Source organism: Pyrgilauda ruficollis, unplaced genomic scaffold, assembly GCF_017590135.1.
Source record: "Pyrgilauda ruficollis isolate IOZ18807 unplaced genomic scaffold, ASM1759013v1 scaffold128, whole genome shotgun sequence".
Lineage (NCBI taxonomy): Eukaryota > Metazoa > Chordata > Aves > Passeriformes > Passeridae > Pyrgilauda > Pyrgilauda ruficollis.
The window spans coordinates 1,089,737-1,116,701 of record NW_024511210.1 but is presented as its reverse complement, the minus strand read 5'-3'; the positions used below and the strand labels follow the sequence as shown (position 1 = coordinate 1,116,701).

The following is a 26,965-nucleotide window of genomic DNA, read 5'->3' as shown; positions in this document are numbered from 1 at the left end:
GTGGAAACTGTTTTTATACTGTTTTTAAACTGTTGTTATACTATATCTCTTCAAAGCACTCTATATTATGTTTATTATTATTATTATATTGTATCGCACAAAGCACCTGGGAGAAAGTAGACTACTGGGAAAATACTAATTGTGATGCATATTGATGTTGATGTACTTTTCTTTTTTTCCAGGACTGTTACAAACAAGTTTACCGAGTGAAATTAATTATTGTGCTTATATTTTTTGCTCATGTATTTTATATGGAAGGAAAAACATAGTGTTAAACAGCAAAATCTGGCAGCACTAATGACAGTATAGCAAGGTAGTTGAGATAAAGGAGAATTAAAATTACGTGTGGTCATTAACCATGACATAACTCTTCTCATTTAATGGTTAAAAATCTCAACATCTATAAAAGTAACTGTGTATTTTTAGTAACTGCAAATGCTTAGGGTAATCTTCAGTCTGAAGATCTACCAAAGCCTTTCACAGCTTAGACATGCACTGCAACAACTGCTTTAGCTTGCAGTACCAAGGATCCAAATAAGTGCCCATAAGTGCAAAATTGAGTTATTGAATTTAATTTTCAGTTATTCTTTTAATTTTTCAGTCATTTAATTTTCAGTCATTTAATTTTCAGCTTTCCTTATCTGAGAGTCCTCTGAGCACTTTCTCCTTCCCTTTGGTGCTTTCACCCGAACCCAGCTGATGAAACATCAGGGCCAATGCAAGTTCACCTGACCTTCTCAGGACTTCTGCATACCTTTTCCCAATATTTGAAATTATGAATGTTAATCTAATGACTTTTTTTCTCTCTATAGCACAAGTAAAACAAAGATTCAGATTAGAAAAGATAAAAAATAGCCCGCCACCCCCACAGCCACAGAGCCCACCTATTCATCACATCAAACATGTTTCCTGAGGATCAAGTCAGTGTCCTTTTAAGGGTATAGATCCTTTATTTCCAGTCCTGTGCTTCTAGATCACATTTGTATACTGAATTTTTAAGTCTGATCTTTCTGTATTTAGCTAGCACTGACACTGATTGGGGATTCTTTATTTTCCAAGCCACTCTGAGTCCTCCAGAGATTTTACAACACACTGCTCACATATCATTTTATCCTTTTGATTCTCAGAAAAATCTACAATTAAATTTCATCCCTTCCAAGTAAGTCAAAGAGAACAGATTAGTTCAGCTTCAGGAAACCTGTGTCCAAGGGTCACCTTTAAACCCAAACCTCAGGATCCAAAATCTTACTGCTCTTTCAACAGATATAAGGGTATCCTGACAGCAGATGGCAGCTTCCTCCTAAATTCAGCAGAGAGTGCTGGAAGGGTGCCATAAAAGCAGGAAGACTCAATAAACTGCATACCTGTCAATCTCCAAGGTTAGCATACTATATTCTATTGTCACTTCTATCACTGGTTAATTCAGGTTTATTAATGAAAATTTTCTGAAATCAAAACCTACAGAGTAGAAAACTTGTGTTTTCAGTCACTAATTATGTATGCTGCAGAATATGAAATTTTCACATTTTAAGTTGGGGCTTCTTTTCAGAGTGAAGCAATAAGTTAGACATTTAAGAACATAATGCGAAAACAGTAATAAATACATTTTAGAATCCTTGATAGCATATATGAGTAATTTTTACATCTATAGGTGAAACTCTCAAGCTCTCCACAAACTTGTTCTGATAAAATAAAATTTTGCTGAAACAGGAAGGAAACTTCCACTATCAAATTCCTAAAAAAATCTTTATCTTAAACCCATTTTTCACTTGTTTTAAATTAATTATCTAAGGTTTTCTACTAAAACTAGTTTTTCTTATCCTCATCTGCCTCCTGGACCCCTATCAAGCAATCTTTCAAGTGTTACCAGTATTTAAGCTTCTTCTCCAGGACAAACCAAAAAATTACTTTTTGAAGGTGGTGTTCTGGACCTACAGATCTTATGCTGCTGATGCTCGTGAATGTTTCCCTGCATTCTGCTTTGGCAGTGGCTGAAATTTCCTCTCTCCTTGCACCCCATCATTTCTAAATGTTTTAATAACCTAATTTTCACTTATTTTCATTTCTCTGGAAATTTAATTTCATTTCCATGTCACTGGTTTCCCTGCATTGGACTAAGTTCATTATTGCATCAAGAGCAACTATTTCTTACTGAGTGGTTACAAGTGCAGTCAACTGAGTGGCAATAGAAAGACTGGACCAAAAAAACTGTTAGATCCGCATGTGCACAACATTTATAAAGATATTCTCGTGTTTCATCATAGAAGCATGAAGCAACTCCTTTCACTTTTTTAGTAGATTGCTTTCACATACTAACATGTTTGTTGTATAAATGCTAAGTCCAAATGGTGGACTTGCAGCATCATTTTCATTTTCATTTGCACCAAATTTTACTCTGGTCTAATAACAACACACTTTAATTTTTTTTTTTTTATTAATAGAATTGCTGGCATTAATGCTTTGACCATTAATGCACACTGACCATGACAAGAAGATATTTCAAACATGCATTAAAAATGGTGGCAATAATGTTTCCAATTCTTGTGAAGTAATGGCCAAAATCATCTCATAGTTAGTAAAAGAGTAGCACATGCTATATGGCCAAAAGAGTAGTGGTGAATAAAGTTAAATCCATCTGTCATCCAGTTGCAGTGGTGCTCCCCAGGGCTCAGTACTGAGGACAGTCTTGCTCTATTGATGATCTGGAGGAGGGGATCAAGGGCACCCTCTGTCAGTTTATCTCCTCAAAGGAGGTTGCAGTGAAGAGGGAATCAGTCTCTTCTTCCAGGCACAAGTGACAGGACAAGAAACAGTCTCAAATTGTTCCAGGGAAGGTTTAGATTGGATAATACAAAAAATTTTTTCACCAAAAGGTTGTCAAGCATTGGAGCAGGCTGCCCAGGGAAGTGGAGGCTTTGAAAAAATGTGTAAATGTCATGATGAGGCACTTGAACTAGGGATGGACTTGACAGTGCTGTGTTAATGGCTGGACTCTATGATCATAAGGTTCTTTTCCAATCTAAATTGTTTTGTATTATTGTTATGAAATTGCAAAATTTAAAAAAAAAAAAAGAAAAAAAAAGAAAATAAATTACTTTGTGAAAGAATAGTGGAAGTATTCTTTCACTGTTGGAATAAAAGAAATCAAGTTACCTTTGATGTTCCACAGGCATATCTTACATTTTGGTAGTTTTACCAATATCATTCTAAATAACATTTTCATTTTGCTTATGAATACTGGAGCCATCAAACAGAATATGCGTTCATTCTCTCCTCAGCTTTTCTTCCCCCACCAGCTCTGCGGCAGATTATTCCACTAACTAATTACTCCACTGAGTACTTACTCCTGACTTCTGTTTGTAAGTTACTTAAACATCCTGGCCTTAAAAGTTCAGCATCAACTTGGCACCATTCAGTCAGGGACCAGGTTTGCTATGTCCTTTCCATGTCTGTGACACATGCTCTTGTTAAATATAGTTTAACAGATTACTTAATTAAGGTTTCTACCTTGATGTCTAAACTATCTAAATGAAATACCTCTATTTGTACATCCCTGTGAATTTCTGTCAAATTTTGTCCTCTCCTCCATTTCTTTTGTGCTATAAATAGCAGGAAGAATGGGCAAGTCTTAGAAATACTTTAGAAACCACAACAAAAACTAAAAGTACATATATACATATTCATGCCCACTTGGAAGTATTGCGATTTCACAAACATGAGGATGTGTCAAAAACAACGCAGACCAACAAAACCAAGCTTTGTAATCACTGGTATCATGTGTTAGAGGTAAATTATCTGTATCACAAGATAGGCCAAAGTGTCCCCCACTAGCTAACTGTGAATTTAAAGAAGCTTTAGAGAAAGCTTATTAATTGAATTACAGATGCAAGAACTAATAAATTATTCAGGGGCCAGGCATTATTGTCCAGAGAAGCCCGAGTTAATTATTAATACAAGGTGTGGAGTTACAGCTTCCAGAGTGCTAGGTGTACAGTACCTCAGGCACTTCGGTGCTGCAGAGGGGATGCGTTACAGCTCTTAGAGCTTGTTGCTAATGAATAGGATTTGAGTGGATTGATCACATTTTTCAGTAATATTTCAGGAAGGTTTCAGACTCTAAGAACTAAAAGCTCAATAAAAAGAAATGTTGATCATCCAGGGCTTTTGTAAGTCTTAGAAGATTGGTTGAAAACAGACTTCAAAACAAATATTGTCGGGCAGAGCTCACTTGAAAAGCAGTTCAACAATAATAGTGGGCAAATTATATTGTTATTTAATACCCAGTTGGCCTCCAAGACAGCCAGTCTGGCCTCCAGGACCGTCAGTATATCCACAGTAAGAGAGATGAAAAACTGATTGATGGGAGTACAAAGAGTGCAACAAAAGATGAGAAATTTCCACCATCTCACATAAGCGCCTTATACATCTTTGGGTTTATATGTTTATAAAATTTCTTATTTTTCCCATTTCTTATATTTCCAATTCAGTTGTCTTGATGGGAAGTCTAAGTCCTGTAATAAAATTAATTATGATAGAAAAATACTAAAAAACTACCATAGGGTATCCTGTCCTTAGCATGTGATCTGCTATGATGGAGTGACCACATCAGTGGAAAAGGGAAGCAAATCAACCTGGTGGAGCTAGTACATAGGAAAGCCACCAAGTTGTTCTTAGAGTAACTTGGTTAGAAGGATGGAGCCAGCCTCCTACAAGGAAAGCCTGAAAGAACTGGGTTTGCATAGCCTGGAAAAGAAAATATTTCAAGGTGACCTAATTACAGCCCTCTAGTACCTGAAGGGGACCTGCAAGAAAAGGAGGGACTTCTTATGAGAGGTTGTAGTGACGGACCATGGGGGAAAGTCTTCCAACTGAGAAAGAATAAGTTTGTATTAGATATTAGGAAGAAATTCTTTACTATGAAGGTGGTGAAGTGCTGTCACAGGTTGTCTAGAGAAGTTGTGGATGCCCTGCTCCTGGAAGTGCTTGTGGCCAGGCTGGATGAGGCTCTGAGCAACCTGGTCTAGGGAAAGGTGTCCCTTCCAATGTCAGGTGGGTTGGAATAAATTTAATTTTAAGGCCCCTTCCAACCAAAACTGTTCTATGACTCTAAGTGAAGAGCAGATTCTGCACTGCTCTGATTTTTCTAGGGGGAAAAAAAATAGTTCTCAAGTCTTTCTTTATGATGTGTGTTTAATTGGAAGTCCTTCAAAAAGCCTAAACTTGATGTTTTACTATCTTTTTTTAATACAACTTGCTATTTCACTTGTTTTCATAGTGTACTGTCTTGTGGTGTAACTTTAGAGAACACAGTTGGCCCATCTCTGGGTTCTTGAGCTTGGTTCTCTAATTATATGTTACCATAATAAGCATTGCTGTTGGATACAAATTGCTCAGTTACTAATGGAATTTGTGCTTTTATAGCACAGAATTTTGTCTATCTAAAGTGCTATGAGCACTCATAAGTGAGATGAGCATACCAGAGGCAAACACAGTAGTACAGCATTTAAACCCTTCACTTTTCTTAATATTAGTGCAAAACTCAGGCAGAAAAATGCACAAACAAGAATGCCGTTCTCAAAATCCAATCCTCAGGCTTAAACTGTGATAGCTTTCCTTGAAGGTTTTCCAGTTTGCAACAGCTGAACCTCTGGCCCATTCATTGTTGGTTTGGGGGTTTTTTGTACCTTCTTCTAATCCAAAAATCACAGGATCATAGAATGGTCAAGGTTGGGAGAGACCTTTAAGAGACCTTATGAACAACCCCCAAAAACACTAAACCACATCACCAAACACCAGATCCAGATGCCTCTTGAACACCAAGGATCATGACTCCACCACCTCCCTGGGCAACCAATTCCAATGCATGACCACCCTAACAGTGACAATTCTTTTCTAGTGACTAATCTGACTCTCCTTGTCTCGGCCTGAGGCCATTCCTCTTGTCCTCTCACTGCAGGCACTGTAGCGGATACGGCCCCGACTCACCTCAGCTCCTTACAGGGAGCTGCAAAAAGCAATGAGGTGCCCCCTGAGCCTCCTCTTCTTGAGACTAAACAAGCCCAGCTCCCTCAGCTGTCCCTCATGAGAGATGCTCTTCAGTCCTTTCAGGAGCCTCACTGCCCTTCGCTAGACAGGCTCCAGCCCCTCAATGTCCCTTTTAAAGTGAGGGGCCCAGAACTGAGCACGGGCTTGAGGTGAGGCCTCCCCAGTGCCCGGTACAGGGGCACCATCACTGCCCTTGAACTGCTGGCCACGCTGTTCTAGACACAGGCCAGGATGCCACTGGCCTTCTTGGCCCCCTGGGCACACCGCTGGCTCATGTTCAATCAGCAACACACAAGTTCCTTTCTGAAGAACAGCTCTTGAGCGACCTCACCCCTCACTGGGCTGCTGCAACTCCAGTGCAGCACTTGGCCTCGTTGAACCTCCTGTAGCTGTCCTCAGGCCACTGATTTTGCCTGTCCCTCTACAGAGCCTTCCTGCCCTCAAGCAGACCAACATTCCCACCCAACTCGATATCATCTGCAAATTTAATGAGGGTGCAGTCAATTCCCATGCCCAGATCATCAATAAAAATGTTAGACAATCCTGACCCCAAAACACAGCTGTGGGGGGCACTACTAGTGACTGGCCATCAGCTGGATTTAGCTCCACTCACCACCACTCTCGGGACCCAGAAAAACAGCTAGTTTTTACCCTAGTGCTCCCATCCAAGCCAGTTTTTCTGGAAGGATGCTTTGGGAGACTCTATCAAATGCTTTATTGAAGTCTAGATAAATGACATCCACAGGCTTCCCTTCATATACTAAGCGGGTCACTTTGTCATAGAAGGTGGTCAATTTGGCCAGCCACAACCTGTATTTCATCAATCCATGTCATCTGGGCTTGATCTGCTGATTGTCCTGGATAAAGGCACTCAGGATAACATTTTCCATAAATTGCCCGGAACTGAGGTTAGGCTGACAGGCCTGTAGCTCCCCAGATCATCCTTCTGATCCTTCTTGTAGACGCGTGTTACATGTGCTAATTTCTAGTCAGCAGAAACTTCTCCAGTTACCCAGGACTGCTGGTAGGTGATCGAATATGTTTTGGTTCTTTCACCTGTTCTCTTATTCCTGTAGGGTGGATCCCACCAGGACACAGACTTGTGCACGTCTAATTGGCATAGCAGGACACTAACCATCTCCTCCTGGATTGTGGGGGTGTCACTCCCCCATCACCAACTTCCTGCTCAAGGAGCTGGCTATCATAAGGAAAACTGGTCTTGGTATTGATGACTGAGACAAAGAAGGCTTTAAGTACCTCTGCCTTTCTCTCATTCCCTGTCACTACACTTGCCTTCACATTCAACAAGCAATGGAGACGGTCTTTGACCTTCCATTTACTTCAAAAGTATTTATAGAAAAATTTTATTGTCTTTAAAGTAGAGGCCAATCATGTTCTAATAAGGCTTTGGATGTTCTAATCTTGTCCCTACATGAACTTGTGACATCCTGGTAGACTTCCTAAATTACCTGTCCTCCTTCCAGAAAAAATAGATTCTCTTGCTTTCCTGAGATCAGGCCTAATATTAACCAGGCTGGCCTTTTTCCCTAATGATTTGTCTTCCTGCATATGGGGACAGCCTGTTCCTGAGTATTTAACAATTTACTTTTTAAAGCATATCCATTCTTCCTGGACTCCTTTGCCCTTCAGGACTGACTCCCAATGGTCTCTGTCAATCAATCAATCAATTTACTCCTCTCTCTAAATTTCAGTCTTGCAAATAATAATTAATGGTCATTTTCACCTGGTAGATCTTCAGGTAACTTTGTGCTGACCTGAGTAGGCAGCATCAAGAAGAAATGTCACAAGCTCTCATCTCTCACAGAAAAGGCAGAGAAACACTACTCACAAGCCATGTAAACCAGTAGAAGGAAAATTACTAGATCAAGAAATCTCTTCTGAAGGAAATATTTGTCTTTGAAATGACAAAAAGTCTGAACTCTAGGCACACTCATATACTCAGCAGCACAGACCAGCATGTCCCCAGCCCACAGCCTAACAAGTCTATTGCTTAGGGCCTAGGAGAGTGGGGATGCTGTTGTAACATCTTTTCACCCCTCGCAATGTCTTCTTCCTCTCTTTCTTCACATCTCCAGACCTGTGAAGATCTGACCATGATGTCTCAAGGTGAGCTTAGAGTTTGACAGTATCAATACAACTCAACTTCAAGCTGCAGAGGGACACTGTATCAGAGCAGTATCCTCATCAAATTCTCCAGAGAATAATCATGGGCTGTTTGAAATGCATCTTTTTAGACACAGGGATGTAAATTAGAAGTTAGAGTTGATCTAAATTGCCAGTGTAGTTCTATTAAGAATGCCATTTCCCAATGAGATCTCAGCCATTTTTTGACAGAAGGCATCTTCTGCAGAGAACTAGTTCTACATCTGTGTTCTAAAATGATTCTTCATTCATGCATTTTCCAAAGAATGAAGGAAAATACTTACCATTTTACAAAGTAATCACTAGAGTTAAGTGTAAATCATCTTTCCCACTCTATACAGTTTAAGCCATGAAAAAAGATTCCTTTGAAAATGCTTAAATTTTTTTTAATTGTTTAAAATGTCTTGATTTTTAAAAAACACACATTTCATTGGAAATTAAATTTTTCCTCCAAAAATGTTTGTTTTGACAACACTTCTTTTAAAAAAATTATATTTAAAATTAAAAGTCCTAACTGGTACTAATATTCACTGTTCAAAATAATATTAAAAAAGTATTTTTTGGTCTTGTTTTGTCATGTATTACTGGATAGCACTTTTTTTCCATTCTTGGAAATAAAGATGCTAATACGAAATAAACATGGAAATGGGAGTTGGCTTATATAATTACATAACATTTATCATAAGGCTGAGAAGAATCCTCCAATGAAGTATCTCTCAATTGTGAAAGCTGGAAGACAAAGAATAGGGCAATTTGCTCTTCTACCTGTAAGGAGATAATTTGGTTTTTTCACCACAAATCCCACAATATTCTAAATCCTTCACAGGGAAAGAAGCAGATGACAGGAGGAAATACATATTACTAACGGTTCACCAAGAGTTTCAAGAGCCAGAAATGCTAACACAAGGTTATTCAAAAGTCACATTATTGATTTAAAAGTTTAAGGCACTTACAGCAAGCATGTGTCCATTTTTCTTCACTACAAGAGCAATGCCAGCAATGCCAATCTATTGGACTAATGATTAGGTTATAAATCTTAAATTACTTGTTAAAATACAGAACATAGATACCTTAAAATATGCTGATACTATTGTAACTATAATCGTAATAGAGTGCCCATTTATAGGATAAAATTTTTACTTCAAGTAACATAAAAATTCCAGGTCTTGTCTTGAAATTCAGTTGAACTTAGGCTCCAAAGAAACAATTACAAAAGCAGGGCTCTAGAAAACACACTCTATTACTGTAGTTTGGTATGTATGTCCTGGGATCAGAAAATAATTAAGGTTTAGGATGTAAAGAACATTATAGATCACTTATTTCCAGATCCCCTACCATGAGTAGAGCACCTCTTACTAGGTCAGGTTGAGCAGAGCTCCATCCAACTTGTCCTTGGACACTTCCAGAATGGGGCATCCACAGCTTCTCTGGGCAACTTCATCCAGTGTCCCTCTACCTTCACTGTAGAGAATATATTCCCTATATATAGTCTGAATCTAAATTCTGTAAGTTTTTATTACCATTTTTCTTTAAGGTTTTATTATTTAGTGTCTAATTACCACATCTTCTTGCAAAAATCTGCTCCCATCTCTCTTAAAAACCCCCTTTAAGCATGGAAAGGCTGTCATAAGGTGTCTCCAGGGCCTTCTCTTCTCCAGGCTGAACAGCCCAACTCATAGCCTGTGTCCATAGGAAAGCTGTTCCAGTCTCCTGACCATTTCTGTGGCCCTCTTCTGGACCTGCTCAAGCAGGTTCATGCCTTTCCTTTACTGAGGACCCCACATTCCAGGTGGCATCTCACTAGAGTGGTTTAGAGGAGCAGAATCCCTTTCTTCACCCTACTGGCCATGCTGCTTTGGGTTTGGTTTTCTGGGCTGCAAACCGACATTGTAGGCTTTCCTTTGACTTTCCATCCACCAGCACCCCCAAGTTCTCCAAAGGTCTGTCCAAGCAGGCATTGACCACTAGCTCCCTAGGTGTGACCATTCAGACAATTTCTTAGCAAACTTACAGTCCACCCATTTAATCCATATCTTTAAAATTTGGGAAGAAGTATTTTGTGGGGTACTCTGTCAAAGGCCTTATGGAAGTCCATCTAAATGACATCCACAGCCCTTCCTTTGTCCACTGATGTAGTAACTTCATCAAAGAAGGTTTGTTCAGGTAATTCTTTCCCTGCTTATTGTCTCAAATCACCTCCCCATCTTCCAAGAGCCTTAGCAGAGTTTCTAGGAGGATTTTTCTGTGAATTACTGTATTAATAGACTGGGTGCATCTGTTTCCTCCAATATCAGTGCTCACAACTGGAAGTATAGCAGGAAAAATAACTTCTGCTCCACCTTTCCTCACAGATTTCCCAAGGCCCAGAAGTGTCTCTTGATCATCCTTGAGCTACATGTTGCAGCATCATCACCACCCCCATGGAAAAGCAATAATGGAAAATAGTCTAAGGTACATAAGTCATGAAGTTTCCTTGGAATTGCTAGGAATTATGGGAGAGAATAATGGTTGTAAAAATAGAAGCTTTCTCCATAGAAAGACTACAAACAAATGTTAAGTTTATGTACATGGGGATCCTTCAGCTGTAGACTATCCAAAACCTAATCTGCTCATTTATATTTTGTGAAAGTTCTCTTACCTTCACAATTCTTCTACTCTGCATCTCCTAGATACTATTCCCTTTTATGTACTTGAATTCTTTTCACTACCTGGTTGCAAGTTTGTCCTTTCCAAAATTACCTTACCTTCTGAAAGGACAAATCTACAGACTTTCCACACCATATTTCATATCTGTGTTTTCTGTTCATACCAAAAACTCTCTGCAGGACAGGCCATCCTTTTCTGCTAGATATGTTTTGTTGCTCTCTTGGTATTGCTGCAGCAAATTAGTTATCCAAAACAGGGGAGCATAGCAGTTTTGCCAAAAGAATAAAATTCTCTCTATTTACTCAGTTCCTGTGCTTGGTGGTAATTTAAATATAAAGAAATACTTAATTTTTGGCTTCCAAGTAAATATAGTGATAGGAATGTTATACAAAAATACAGTTTTCTATGTGGCATAAATAAAATTGCATGAAAGTACAAGCTGTGCTTCCAAAGAGTTTGTGTTTCTATAAACTATTTTTTTTCTTTCTTTAAAGTCAAATTAGAGAGAAAAATCCTCTCCTTTCTCTCTAGCAATTTTGAGGTAATCCTGCAATTTCATCATTTTTCTGAGAGATATTAATGAGATATTAATCTCACGAATGGGAGAATTCATCAACATCAACCTAACTGAAGAAAAGGAAAAGATTTTTTGCTGGGTTGTGGAATGGAATGGAAATTCTGAGAATGAAAATATATTAGCTTTCCATATTAGCTTTTCCATATTTGATTTCAGCTCCACTGGGACAAGAAAGCAGTGATCTGCAACTCCATTTACCTCCACTTACAGTGAGCATACTCCTAGGGAAGAGAGATTAGAGGTGGTCTGAAATTAATTTTGTGAGTGTAGAACTAAAGTGGAAATTCAGAAAAACAGTGCAAAGCAGGACCACAGATATTCATTATGGAAATCAAACCATACTTCAGGACAGACAACTTCTTTTTCATCTTCCATGGCTTGTTTCGTAGTGTGGCAATCAGTTTCTTTTTTTCTTCTACCTCTTCTTTCAGCTTGGCCAATTCCTCCTCTGTAATTGGCTCCTCCTCAGATTCAGAATCAGAGCTTCAAACAAAAGCAGGAACAAAAAACATCACCAAAACTCAGATAGGATAGAAGTTTCCACAGAAAAACATAATTTGTGCTAATTTTTGTTAATTTTGAGGCTAGATTAATGCCTTCACACTTTCACAGAAGGGAGGACATACTTCCTTTAGACTTGTTATTAATTTGATCATGAAAGACAAAGCTTGCACACAAAGTGCAGAGTTGGGGGACAGTGAACAGCACTCTTGGGGTAAAATCTGACAGTCACTTATTTTTTCTGCAGCTGTAATCAGCCTCCTAAGAGTCCCACCAAACGTACTATGGTCAAGTGAGCATGCTGTAATTGCAGCCATAAAAGCAAACTCCTTCACCTCAGTATGTCACAGTAGAGAGACAAATGACAACCTATGCACTTACCAAGGCAATAACATTTCATAGATGGGAAAAAATTCAAAGCCATATTTCAGCAAGCATACTAGGAAAGGAGGTGCAATTGTATTGGCATCTCCAGGTATGTAGTGTCTGTGATCTGAACATATTGTCCATACATCAGTTTGATGTCCATACATCTTTCCAAAGACTTGCTGATTAAAATATTCACTTTCCTAAACTCTGCATAGATACCCTTTTCTGTGAGTAATCTTGCATCTCGTATAATGGCATGTAGCAGTTCATCAGCAACAAGTGTTTCCTCTTTTTTTGCCAGTGAACAGAAAAATTATAGAAAGGAAATCAATAGACTTCAACTTTCTGCCTTAAAAGGCTGACAGTGGCAACTACCACTGAGTGATGTCTTGGTGATAGCAGTTTGATGCATTTCTGTCTGTTCTTCTTGTGCTTTCTTTAGCTTCTTTTGTTGATTTGCTTGCTTGTTTCTTTGTCTTATGAATGTTTAAAAGTGTACTGCAGATTTGTTTGGGGGGTTTTAATGGTTTCTGGCTTGATTGGAGAAAAATTCATTCAGACTTTATCAAGCAAGTAGATTTCAGACTCTTTTGCTCATACTTCACCTTTCTGAGAGTTTGATGTCCAAGATCTGATGTGAATGCTGAATCATTCATTACCTAACGTATAGGTTCTATCTCCTGAATAATTTAAAAAATATAACTTTTCTTCTAACAAAACAGATAACACAGGTCTTTTTAGGATCTAAATGGTATAAATGACACAAGAGTTTACCAGCAAGAATACTTACAGGATTCAAAACAAACAAAGAAAATAAAGGCAAAATACTATCTGAAACACAGAAAAATGCAAGTTTCTTACTGATCATCTGCTTATGGTCTTCATAAATTTTATTTAATTATAGCAAAACATTAGGGGATGAGCTGAAAACTTTCAGACACACAGAAGTCAGCAAAGAGAAGGGGCTTCCATGGCTGTGGGTCACCCTGCCATTAAAGGTTAAAATGCTACTTATTATCGTAGAGCCATAGAATGGTTTGGGTTGGAAGGAAAAAATCTTCTCTCTCCAACCCTCTCTGCCTTATGCAAGTATGCCATTCACTAGATCAGGTTGCTCAGGACCCCATCCAACCTGGCCTTGAACACTCCCCAGATTTGGGGCATCCACAGCTTCTCTGAGCAACTTGATCCAGTGCTGCACCACACTCTGAGTAAAAATTTCTTCCTAACATCTAATATAAATGTATTCTCTTTCAGTTTAAAACCTTTGCCCCTTGTTCTGTGAGTGTCTGGCCATATTAAAAGTCTTTCTCCCTCTTTTTCATAAGCTGCCCTAAGGCAGATCTCCCCAGATCCTTCTCTTCACTAGGCTGAGCAATTCCAATTCTCTCAGCCTGCTCTGTAGGAGAGATACTTCAAACCTCTGAGCATCATTGTGGCCCATACTGAATAGACTGTCACCTTAGAGAGTTGTACCCATCAGTCTTACCATGTTGGGCATTACATGACAAAAAAACAGAAAACTGGAAGATACATAAAGAAAAATTGCTACTGAGAACCACGTCTATTTATTGTCACACCAGTATTGTGAATAGCAAGTTGAGAATGGTATGAAAACTGAAGTCAGATGGATAAAGGATAACAAAGTGATTTGTGCATAAAATTTTGAGGGAAAATGCAAAGAGAGTCATGTCTTCATGAAGAACAGAAGGATTAAAAGTCTGATTTGAGAGAGCTCAGAGTCTATTGTTGCAATCAGCTGTTCTCCATTTTACTAAGCAGAGTGATGTGCCTGGCATTAAATGTGTCCTTTAATGGAAGATTGGTGGGTTATGCAAAGTTGGAATTTCCTGGTTTAGAATGCTGCAGAGAAAGAGTGGGAAACATGAGGGCTTTGTGCTAATGACCTTACTGAGAAAAGGAGGCTTAACAGAACACAAGAGGTCAAGCCAGGATAATAAAGGCTTTGTGCACTTTGCCAGCTACTGCTTGGCTTGTCTTTACAAACATGTCTCATCTTCCATTCTTCACTTTCCTTTGGAACCAGAAAAATAATAAAAAATCCAAATTTCAGAGTTTCTTTAAGAAAGCAGTATTTTTCTAATGTGTTTACACTATGCAACCAAATTTGGCGGAGTAACAGCAGACTTTTCCTTCAGCTCAAGTGGTGGAACACCATGTTATTCAAGGCAGGAAACCAAAATTCTGTCTTCTGCAACCAAAAGTCTTAGCCTTTCATAAAAGGTTTTTATTCACACATTTGAAGGCCAGAAGGGTTCACTGTGACCTGCAGGCTAACATAAAGCATCAAGTGTCAATAAATATCTCGATGCAAACACCCCATCCTCCTTGGATCCATTTCAGTACACATCTAAGTCAGTAGAGTTCTTGAAATCAAGTGCTTCTTCAAGTTGAACACACAATGAATTTCTTCATTCTGTTAACCTCTAGTTTGGTTTTATGACCTTACTATACATCTCTGTATTGGTTTTAGTTTCATCTCCTCTTTATGGATATAATCTACTTTTCTCATTATTTCTGTGTGTAGCATTAAAAATTAGGATGAAAATATTTTCTTTGAGCAAGGACGTTACACAACAAGACTGGTATGACTTTGAGGGTATAGCATGACAATTTAATCAATGTGACTAAATTTGAAATCTTTTTTTCTAGTTTTTTTTTTTTGTGTTGTGTGTGTAAATTCTATTTACACAGATAATCCCCATAGCATTGCCTCACAGTTAATGCTATTCAGTTACAAAAAAGTAGTGTCTTAATCTTCAATGTACCTCCAAGCTTTCACAGAAGTTTTATACTCTCAAGTGAACTAAACAAAAGTCAATTTACTCACAGATAGAGCTAAATAGTAGGAAGAATATGATCTCCTTCCTATTTTTTTTCCATGTGACAGCACAGAGTTTCTAAAATCAATCAGACAAAATGAAACAAGGGAGTAAAGAACTAAACCATTTTTTTAACCCATGAACATCTCCAACTTCCACAGGGAGAATAAAGGAGCAATTTATCATTGATATTTTGGGGTTGATGATTATAAACACTAGAGCAGGCTGTCTTCATACCCTCAATAACAGGCAACAGTCAGCCTCATCAACAACCGTTAACATCTAAGAACAGAAGATTTAAAACGCACCAAGAAACAACTCCTTGAACCATGGCATTACCCTGGGAAACTCACTACCACAAATTAACCAAGGGCAGAATATTTAAGTCTTGAAAAAACAAAACAACTAAACCAGAAAATCAATGCAGAGTTCTTCTAGGATTCCCTCATGTCCTTTATGTAGAATAAGTAGCGGATGGAGAGATTTTCCTGATTTAAATGAAAAGTACAGATGGGGAAGACAGCAACTGCAGCAGATTCTATTGTCTTGCATTGTGATCTCACCAAAACGGGCAATGTTTCTAGAGTTTAGCAAAAGCCACCAAGACAGCGATAAATACAATATTATCTCTCTGTCAAATAGTTCCACTTTTCATTTAGGGAAATTTTTCTTGTGTTTTCTTTCTCAACTTCTGATTATGCTCTTTTCCTGCTATTTCATGCTGAAACACCTTGGCAATTAAAAAACTGCATCATCAAGGTCTATGTCTAAACTCTAGAGAGTTGTTGTTATAGGTCCTCCTGGACTTGCTAGAGTGGCTATATTTCTATACCACCAACCTTATTTTCCATTCTGAAGCTTTGCAAACCCTTTATCTTAATCACAGACAAACTGATCACCAGTCTGCTATCCTTCATTCTTACATTATCCTGTTTTTCCTTTTGAAAATACTTTAAAATATTCTTATGATTCTGCAGTCTTTTCAGAAGGTCCTGTGAGTCTAAAAATATAATACTCTTGAGTTATCTTTGAGAATGTCTTCAGTTTTTCCTCAAATGTTGTTAGTCTTACTACTTTAAGATCAATGTCTTGTTCAGGCAGCAATTTCAAGTTATGTAGTCCAAAATTATGTATTTTAATATTAAGAACTTTGGAAGACAACTAAAAACATTGCGCCCTTGTTCAATTTTCTATTTTCAGTGGCCTTTTTTAATTAACACTGGGTAAATGTTTACAATGAAGACAAAAATAAGCAAAGAACATAGGTTTACACAGTCAGGGCTGTTGCTCTGTGAGTACAGGAAACTGCAGACAGGAGCATAATTGCCAGCACAGTGAAAAGCCAGCAGAAAGAAAGATTCTAAGCCTTCTCATTCTCATTGGGAAGGGAAATGAAGTAGAAAGATATAGAAATGGGATCACAGACAAATTAATACAACAGCATATCTTAGTGTGTTTTTTTCTTTGTTTTTAGTCCTGCTGTGCAGTGATGCCTCTGGGAACAAAAACAGCTGTAACAAGTGCTGAATGAGGAATGGGATTTTCTCTCCCTCTCCATTGAGACAGCTCCATTTGCTCCCTTGTACACAGCTCCCAGGAGTTGCTTCCTTTCAGAAGTACAAGAAGGGACAAGGAGCAAGAGAATGCTAGGATGGCAGAGAAATAAATGTTTTTCTAAAGGGCTCCCTGTCACTGGAGTCTTATAAAGACCCCAGGTTGTATTAGGTACTTTGGAAAATTGAAAAGTGACATTTCAGAGGAAGTGAGTGGGAGACAGATTGGAAAATCCCATTCTAGTTTTTGGTTCCAGGTTCTTGAAATTTAAAGAGCTGGCTCAAAACTGGCAGGGAAACAATAATGTGATCTTCTGAGAAGCATCAAGATTTTAGTTCTTTACTGGAAATAAAACTTGGCTTTCTTGGAAAGTAATCAGCTTGGAGTTCGGGGCATTTTAGTTTTGCGGAAAGAAAAGAGCGGGGCAGATCTCACATGTTATAACTTCCCTCTACCACTTTCTCTTCTCCTATGTCATTTTCATTCCTTTTCTCTAGAAAACAGCTCATATACTTGGAATATAACTAGATATGACTTTCTGGAAAGTTTCCATTTCACTCAGCTGTCTTTTCTTCATTGCAGGACAAAGAATATCTGTCTAGCTCCAATGTGACTGTCACAAGTAAGGTAGTCATATTGACTCTTGGTATTTCACAGCTACAAGTGAAAACAAGTTTTATGTAAGATAACTATGGTTTTATTGTAAGGAAAGAAAAAAAAAACTTAATTACCCTGATCCTGATTTCTTTTTGTCTTTTTTCTTCTTGTTGGCCTTCTCTTTTTTCCCTTTTTTATCAGACTTTTTGTCCCCTTTCTTCTCATTTTTACCTTTCCCACTTTTACCCTCTTTCTCATCTTCATCTTCTTCGTCATCTTCCTTGGATTTCTGATTTTCTTGATTCTTCCTGGCTTTTGCAGGTTCCATATCAGAATCACTGGCCTCATTTCCAGCTGCTCGTCCTCGTCTACGGCTTCTGTGCCTGCGATGCCCAGCTCTCCTCATCCCATGTTCATCATCCTCATCTTCCTCATCACCATGCCTGTCTCTCCCTCTGGCATGTGCTCTTCTGGTTCTTGGTGTTGCTCTCTTCCTCCCTTTATCTGTGATTGATTAAAAAACATACAAACACATTAGAGGAGAGTATATGTTAGAAGGAGACCTTTCCCCCTCCTTCATTCTTACTAATAATCAGAAAGCATCTGTGTCTGCCCTCAAAGTAATCCACATTACTGACCTGTTCCTTTGGCATTTTCTTCATTCTCAATTGCACTGCCTTCTTCATTGTCATCACTGCCACCTGTCAAATGAAAAAAAAGAAGGCCAGTGGATGTGAAGGGTAGATCAATCATTAGGAATTCAGGGGTTTCAAGAAATTATTGGTAAAGAGGTTCTGTTTTGTACCTCTTTATAATATTTTACGAACCCAGCCTTTTGGAACATGGCAAACAGTTTTCAAGAGGTAAGATGAAGACAGAAAAAACAGTCACACTTTCCTTCAGCACTCAAATAAATATTCCTCAAAGGGAAGAACTCTTACTTATGGAAGCAATATATAGGAAAGAAGGATGCTAAAATTTGGAGAACAAGGATGGAAACACTTCTCAAACAATTCTCTGAGATTTTCATAAACATGAGATATAAATAACTTGCTGAAATTAAAAAAATACTAAAAGAGTCATTTTCTGATTTGACTGGAGGGCATGAAGCTCCAGACCTGCAGCACACCTGAAGAGTGCAAATCCCAAAGAAAGAGCAGACCTACTCTCAGTTCCAGCAGACAAATCTCTAAACACAGGGAAAAAACTTGATCTAGCTCACTTGTATGCTCTACCACATAAAAGTTCTATTCAACCACTCTACCACATGAGATGTTTTTAACATTAAAGGCTTTAGAGGGATAGTCTATTTTAAGAAGATTGTAGTGCTTATCTTTAGAAACACCTTGCTTAATTTTTCATTCTCAAACATTCTCAATAAGCTCAATTAGAGACAATGTCTGTGCTATTATTAATAAGCAGAAAATTATCCACTTAATTGCCTGGTGCACTTTGAAACTATGATCATGGGTTTATGGAAAATAAACTAAATAATAAAAATACTCTTGTACATATTATATTCATCATGGTATCTAATTAATGTGTTCTTTGAATACATTGGTATGAACACATAACTTGTAAGTAATGTGAAACTGCTTCTGAAACTGCTACTGATATTCCTTAGGAAAGTTTCTTCAGAAGCAATATCTGAGAAGCCAAGTTCTAATGGGCCTTTTTCAGGTATTTTTGAGCTTCTGTGTGTGGCTAAACACTTTAGACACTTTGGTGGTATTTATAGAAATAGGTGGTAATAGGAAATTAATGACAAGACTGATAGAGATTACCATGAAATAGTAGAAGTAGCTAGTAGTTGTTCCACTCCCATATAATCTGTATGTTCCCTGTTGTCCAGTTTGGACAGGTGATAGGTGCTGATCCTTACAGTTGCATTTTTTTTAGGTAACAAACTGCAGGTATCTTCCGTTTTTAATCATCTGTAACATTTCTGATTTTTTCTTTATATTCTTTCTTCATATTGCCTGGTTGCCCAGTTTCTTTTATAAATTTTACTAAGCCACTACCAATTCATCGAAAATTTATACACAAATTGATTTATTTAGGGACTGCTGTGGCTAACTTCTTGACTTTGCCTAGTATCAAAGAAAAGGAGTAAAATGAAGGGAATGTCAGGCTGCAAACAAGGAGGAATCCAGGGTCTTCTTTCACTATGTGTAGTAACAGGCAAAGTGTTATTAGCCAGAATTTAACTGGCATATTAAAACTGAGTCTAACTTCCCTACACAAAGCATCTAATTGTAATTAACACTTTCTATACTTCTACAGTGTCTGCACCACAATTTTAAGATTATGAAAAAATGTTGTCATTTGATATTATGATTGGAATGTGAAAATAAGTGCCCCTTTGTTCTGCCTGGACACATGCCTTCTGCTGCTGACAGTAACGGGATCTCCTTTGATAAAGACCATTGTGCTGCTATTGAAAGCTTGTGAAGATGAAAACAAACACCTCTAAAGAGATACTTCGCATGCAACAGTAAGGCACTGCCTCTTATCAAAACAAATGCTGTGGCTGATCATCTCCGGCCAAACAGAAATTCCAAGGAAAGCACTTTACTGATTAGAGATTTGCCTCAGTGCAGCCTGATGGGGCCATACAACTCATATATACTAAAACATGCATCAGCAGTGAAGTCTACCAAGCTTGAGTTGACATCATATAGACATAGCAATGACAGTGACAAGGGATTGTGAGACACAGAGACTTCAACAAGGTAGAAGACAGCTGCTGGAATCTGTTTAATTCTAGTAGCATAAGGATAGCAAATTCTCTACACTGAAAGTTTGAGATAAAAATCTAATTTACAGATTTCAGACTCCCTGGAAAAAGCACTGAAAACACTGCTATGAGTGTATCTGAATATTAAGTTCTGGGTGTTCAGAAATTCATGGGGTTTTTTTCATCTGAATTATCAGGAACATGAGTGATAAAGAACAATTTTTGAAAAATAAGGAAAAAGCCTAAAATCAAGCAAAAATAGATATTGCCATAAAACAAAACCTAGAAAGCAAGACCAGTGATTACATGGGACTATCATCTAGAAATGGGTATTACAGATTGCCCAGCAAGCACTAGTGCACCTTCAAAATTTATGTCTGCAAAGATTTAAAATTGTATCTCCAAACCGAACCTCAAATGGAGACAAAGTGTGTTAATATGAAGACTGTTAGAGGTGTGCCCTTCTCATTCTGGTACATCTACAAAAAAGAGACCTCTTTCACATCACAGGTGCATGCAGAGAGCATTTTGCTGAAGCTCAAGGTAGAACTAAAAGTTATTGATGGTCACAGCAGTGATAGCAGTTGGTGCAGTTTAGAAGATAAAAAAATCCCAGAGGAGAGGGAATGGAAGAGCTTTGTCACCCCTGAGAAGTGTGCTGAACCACATATATGTATGGGCTCATGTAAGCTACACAACCACTCCACACTGCACCCACATTGCAGCTACCTCTGGCAACTTGTATTTCAGACAAGCTGCATTAATAACTTTTGTGTCTGATTGTTTTGTACTTATTATTGAACGACCAGTGTTGATAGTTGCCTGGGCATTTAAGTAACAGGAGGAAAATAGACATTACTGTTATTATTATTATTATTATTATTATTATTATTATTATTATTAAACAACTACTTCAGATTATAAACTCCATTATACTTTTCAAAGAGGAAAGGAACAGGCTAGGCAGCTCACAATGCAACAATTCAGATGCTTGTGTAAAAGCCTCTCTCAATGAATTACCGGAGAAACATTTCAACAATGTTCAAACACAAATAACACTTTGTGATGACACTGTATCTAAATGCAGTTTAGCACTTAATTTAGATGTTCTACTGTAAACCACAACATCAACAAACAGTAGAGTTCGTTCCTCAGGCACTGTATTTGCATCCTACAGGGAGCCAAAATGTATTTTTTATGCTTCGGTTTGTTAAACTGTAGTATTCATTGCAGATCCTCACTATATGAGAAAAATCTTCACTATATGAGAAATTTGTAAACTAATACTGGGAATTTTAAACAGATCATATGGTCCCACTTATCAAAAGTTCAATGAATCCTCCTGTAAAAGCAACTAAGTGTCACAAAAGCACTGTCTAGAATTACCAATTTTTCCAGAAAAGTCATGATAGAACCTCTTATCTTCACAGTGTTAATATTCATAGGGCTAATAGCAGCCTTTGACTCAGCTAATTTGAGTTAGTCTGACCCAGAGCAAAAGCTCAACTGCTACACCTTCCAGGATACATCATCTTGTCCTAATGACTGTATATTTGCATATGTATCATTAAGTATATTTGAAGATATAGTCCATAACTCCTTTTAGTCTAGGAATCCAATAATATTCTTTTTTTTTTCCAAGTAGTTTAAGGGAAACTTTCTCATCTTTCTAGATTAAGGGCAGTGATAATGTAATCTAAGTAAGCTATCGTTTTACCCGAAGTCTTATTTAGACTATAGCCATAAATAAGACTATAAGACTTAAAGAAGGTGTCCTGAATATGGGCTTAGACCAACCTGCAAGTTACAGACAAAAGGCAGAATATCAGACAGCTCAGGGAGAGGGCTCCAAACATTGACATGTTGGCTGCTTAGGAAACTAAGGGCAGAAAAAAAATGCATAACACTGTAGCATTTGTTCTATCAGGTGTCTATTTAGCAGATCATAAGAGTAGTTTTACCCTTACCTTGATTTCCCGAGCTGGTTTTACATCTTCTCTCAGAAGCTATTACCCAGATTCCATGCTTTGGATTTTTTTTAACTTATTCTATACTGACATAGTTTTATGGGTCTTTCACTGTGAGAGGAATAATAATTCTTGAAACTAACTCATAGAATATGGCTCACTCTTGCAATATCTGTGCTCCCACTACTACTGTGTAAAGCTGACTGCTGCTAAGCAATTCTGCATTTTGTTACTACAAAAAAATTCAGTGGAATGCAAAGCAACCTGTATATAAAAAATTATGTCTGACTTTTTGTATATGATATAAAAATAAATTTCTACTTAATTAACTGTCAAGCCAATGAAATGGATCATCTGCCAACAGAGCCTTTTAAGCAAGTACTATATTTTCCTCTGAACTGGACCATGTACTTTAAGTGCTGGAAAGGCATCAGCTTAGATAATAAACTAAGCCTTCAACAGGAGGAAATGTCAGAAATGCAAAATTGTATTAGACAATAAATGCCTGGCAATTGCTAGTCAAAAAGGGTACTGTTATGTAACACTCAGTTCCGTATATTTACATACATTTCCATATTATTCTTTCTAATCTAGGATATATGAGATTATCTCACAACAGTCCTTTAACAATAAATATCGCTGGAAGTAACACCTGTGAAATACACCAGAAATAAAACATCAAGATATCACAGAAAGTCTATTAGAAAAGTGAATTAGTGAAGGCTTCAACATGTAATATTTTTGACCTTAGCACAAGAGACCCTATCCTCTTAGTCTCTTTCCAGACTTTGGGAAGAACACCTTGGCTTGCCTTGCACATAAAAGAAGAGAGCTTGAAACACAGAAACCTCAAATAAAAATTACATTTATAGAGCAACCACAACACTCAGTATTTCAGACCATGCTTTATTTTTCCTCTGTTTTTCCCAGTAAGGGTCACAAATTCTACTTCCAATGAACAAACATAAAAATCACACAACTCAAAAAAATGTATCCTGACCAGCAATAGCTATAAATTTATAAAGTAAAATAATAATTATTATTCAGTTGTACACAAACTGGTTAATATATTGTTTGTTTTTTCCATCTAAATTGGCATATCATAAATACCAAAGTAGATAAAAATTTATGCTATGAAATCAATGGCATAAGGACACCAAGGTCTTGGAAGACTTACTGGTCTTAATGTACAATGCTCTGCCCTACAGGACTATATGCCTGAATCATTTCCAGAAATTGTCTCTGGGGCAATGGGTTTTCCCTCTCTGCAGTAAAGAAAATCTACCCACCTAATATTTTAAATGTTTGAAATCAATATTTGAAAAATACAGCTGAAGACCACAGAGAACAAAGTAATCCATTTAATTCACATCCATAAAGAACTCATATCTTCTCCATTGCTAAGAAAAAATTACTGGTTTCTTACTGAAAGGTCAGAGACTGAGCTTGCATAGGTCATGTTGACACTGTAGCTAGCAGAGGATACATCACCTGATTGCACTCTCCTCTTTCTCCCCAACTTCATTCTGGGCTGTACTTACACATGGCAAGGTTTGGTAGCTCTCTCTCAGTTTGAGGGTCAGGACTTCTTCTAGGCTAATCCTCCTCTCAGGGATAAACAAGTTGTTTATTGCATTATTTCAGTGCAAGGATTCTAAAATCTGATATTACTGTTATAAAGCCTACAAAATGTAGAGGGGGAAGACCGTTCAGTGAGAAGTCCCTCAGTATTTCACTCCCTCCAGGAAAATGTGTAAAAGTTTCCAAGCCTCTGTACCTTACTTCATCCCTGTGGATATAGCTGTGTTTTCCTACTTAGCCCTACAAAGGCCTAACGTTGAGGTGCTTCTCCTCATCCAAGGCTAGAGAGCTGAGCAGCTTGCAGGGCACTGTGGTTACTGCAGTGAAACAACAAGACACAACACTTGCACTTGGTCTTCATCATACAATGGGACAGTGGTGGGCAATTTTCCATTTTTGTTGCAGGCTTTACTGCAAGAATTAGGATCAGAATTTTGTGTTCAGTGCACCTTGAGAAGTCTAAGACTGCACTAAACCATACCAATCTGGCCTTTTCCATTTCTGAAATTGGATGCATTTAGCTCATTGTCATTCACTTATAATGCTGTTAAAATGGGAAGAACACTTTCATATATGGAGAAAAGAGTTTACATTCAAGTTAAAAGTGAAGGGTTCTTAGTGGATAGGAAGTCAATTATATTTTTTACTATATCAGGAGAAGAAAGGTCATTTAAGGCTGATAACTAGACATGACCACATATTCTTTTTCCTGTATTTAGAGGGTAATAGGCACTTTCCAACTGCTCCTTTTTGAAAACCCACTCTGAAGATTTTTGACCTAGGTTGTCCTTTCCTGTATGAGATGCCAAGAACAATGAATTCACATTCATTAACTCGTCATAATGAACCATACATCTCCTACTATCTTAGACTTTGCAGCAGACTTGCTGTGAAACAAGAAGAATCACCAATCCAAGAAGGGTTTCACTAGAGACAAAGATGCCAAGAAGCAAAAATGCATTATTTGAAACTGTTGCAAGAATATTCCTCAGGACTGTCAGCAGTGATGATACAAAATCTCCTGTAAAGAAACTGCAAGTAGATTGTCTTCTGAACTCTGTGCTATATAGCTCCAGCCCCTGGACTTTTTAAGTTAGAAGTGGATGGAGAACTACATTCTGGAAGTGTCTCAGTTCTTGTAATGGAGGTTCGCCTTTTCAAATGTTCTGAAATCATAATGCAGTTCTAAGCTTACTCACATGATCTCATCTCCAAATACACACATAACTGTCATTGTTAGGTTTTACTGTAAATTATATATACAAGATAAATTTTCATGGGAAAAAAAAAGAAGTGCCAAAGAGTGCTCATGATTCAGCAACCAAAATCTTTACCTTCTCCAGATAAAAATTGTGCAGTATTGGCTTGCCATGGGAATAATATCCCCTATAATACAAATTAATAACAAAATCACCGAATCACAATACAAGTCAATGCAGTCAGGTATTTTCAAGCAAAATGCAGATGTTAATGGCAAATTTAGAACCTTGTTAGTCTTAGAATTTGTTCATTATAAATGCTTATAAAAATGTGCATGTTCTGTGGTCATGCTTATAAGGTTTCTTATGGAGATAAAAATTCTTTTGTATCCATTAAGTACTTTGCCTATGTTACACTAAATTCTGTGATTCTCTTGTGTTAAAATTAGTTCCATTAACATATACTGCTTGAAAATTAAACTGGTCAGTAAAGGGTGTTGTAGAAAAAAAAATTGAGGCAGAGAAAAATAAGAGGATCTCAGACAATAAAAGGAAATCAAATAGGATGGACTTTTAAAATTAACTGCTTGTTATATTCTGTCAAAATTCTCAGCAGCCCCTTCTGATGTTTTCTATTTAAGTAGAACATATTTTATTAATATTGAGAGTTACAGTTATGGATTAAAAATCTAGGAAGCTCTGTCTAGTAGTAGCAGCCCTGGTACTTAGCAAGACCTAAAGAATAAGGTCCCTGGCAATTTTCTCCCATGCTGAAGACAAGAAACACCATGCTTGTTGCATACAATAGAGATCTTTGCTTTAGAAAGAGTAGCTCTGCTCATGAGAACTGAAAACTCTTCCCATATTAGACTTGCATTGCACATCCCCAGAATAAGCCATTAGGCATTATTATCCTACAAAAAACATTTTTTACATCCAGAACAGTGTAGTATTAATATAGAAATAGTGTTAATCTTACTATAAAAAATGTTTGACATTTCATAATAAATGTGGAAAGCAGTAAGAAAAAGAGGCATTTTTTTATCCACCTTAGAGAAGACACAAAGTAACACTGTTTTCTTAGTATTTCCTGCAAACTACATGTAAGTGTAAGACAAGTAACACGGATGTAGTCAAAATCTTTTGATTTACTAATCAATGGAAAGCCACACTACTATGCTACAACTAATCAACTTCCAAATAAAACACATTTCTGAACAAAAGATAATGAAGTGTGACCAACAAGACTTTATATTAAAAAGAAGTAAAAGAAAATAGAATTTTCACATTGTTGAGCTACATGCAGAAAATGAATATGTGCTAAAGTTGCATAATTATTTTTGCAATTACCATTTCCTTCTGTCGACTTGTCCTGTTTAGTCATTGTGGTGTTTCACAGGGCTGCTGCAGGTGCTGGATATACAGGAGAGCGTCTGAAGGCTGGGTGGTTCAAGATGAAGCATACCACAATATCATCCTGCCTGTCATTTAGCGGGTGGCGCTGGTGAAGTTTCACTCACTGAAATATAAGAAGATACTAATTTCGTAAGTCATAAATCTTTCATGAATGTTTCGTTTACTATTTAGGTTTGGCATGCTAGGATTAAAAGAATCAAAGAAGTTATTCACCTTCTTTATTCTTATTGCTGAAAAAGCTCTTCTGCAATGCACTTACCTATGACAAACACTAATGTTTAAGTGCTTAAGTGCCTTACTGAGGAAGGAAGTTGCACAGTGCCCACAGGAGTATGCTCTCATGCTGTATTCAGATCTACAGTTCTGCACGTGGAGGAAATTACATAGATTATTCTTCTGTCACTATAGCCATATTTTACCAAAGACAAGCTTAAATTGCATGGCTTTAATAGAACAGCCTGATACTGATTTCAAAAATCTTAATTTTTAAGATTAAGATTAATTTTAATTTTAAAAATCTTAATTAAAAATTAGATAGATTCTGATTTATCTGCTGGTTTGCATTTGCACCTCCTTGCAGTTCTGTTAGAACTCTTGTTTCTGCCTTTATATCCAGATATTATACCCTGAGTTTACCAGTTTTATGCGGATTGGCCTATGATCTAAATTAACAGTGGAAGAAAGCCAAAATGTAGTTTACAAGATAAGTCAGGTTTGGAAGTAAAAATCTGAAAGAATATGTTACAAATAAAACATTAAGTACTTGCACT

General features: G+C 37.4%; 1 protein-coding gene across 1 annotated transcript in view; it reads right to left on the bottom strand.

Moving 5' to 3' along the window:
• Positions 1-26,163, bottom strand: part of TMC1 (transmembrane channel like 1) — a 56,990-nt gene extending 30,827 nt beyond the window's left edge. The window contains exons 1-4 of the mRNA XM_041458446.1: positions 26,130-26,163; positions 17,934-17,996; positions 17,430-17,799; positions 11,774-11,914 (exon numbers count right to left, since the gene is read on the bottom strand). Coding sequence (XP_041314380.1) covers positions 11,774-11,914; positions 17,430-17,799; positions 17,934-17,996; positions 26,130-26,163 — 608 coding nt within the window. The remainder of the gene's footprint in view (positions 1-11,773; positions 11,915-17,429; positions 17,800-17,933; positions 17,997-26,129) is intronic.
• Between the last annotated feature and the right edge of the window lie 802 nt (positions 26,164-26,965).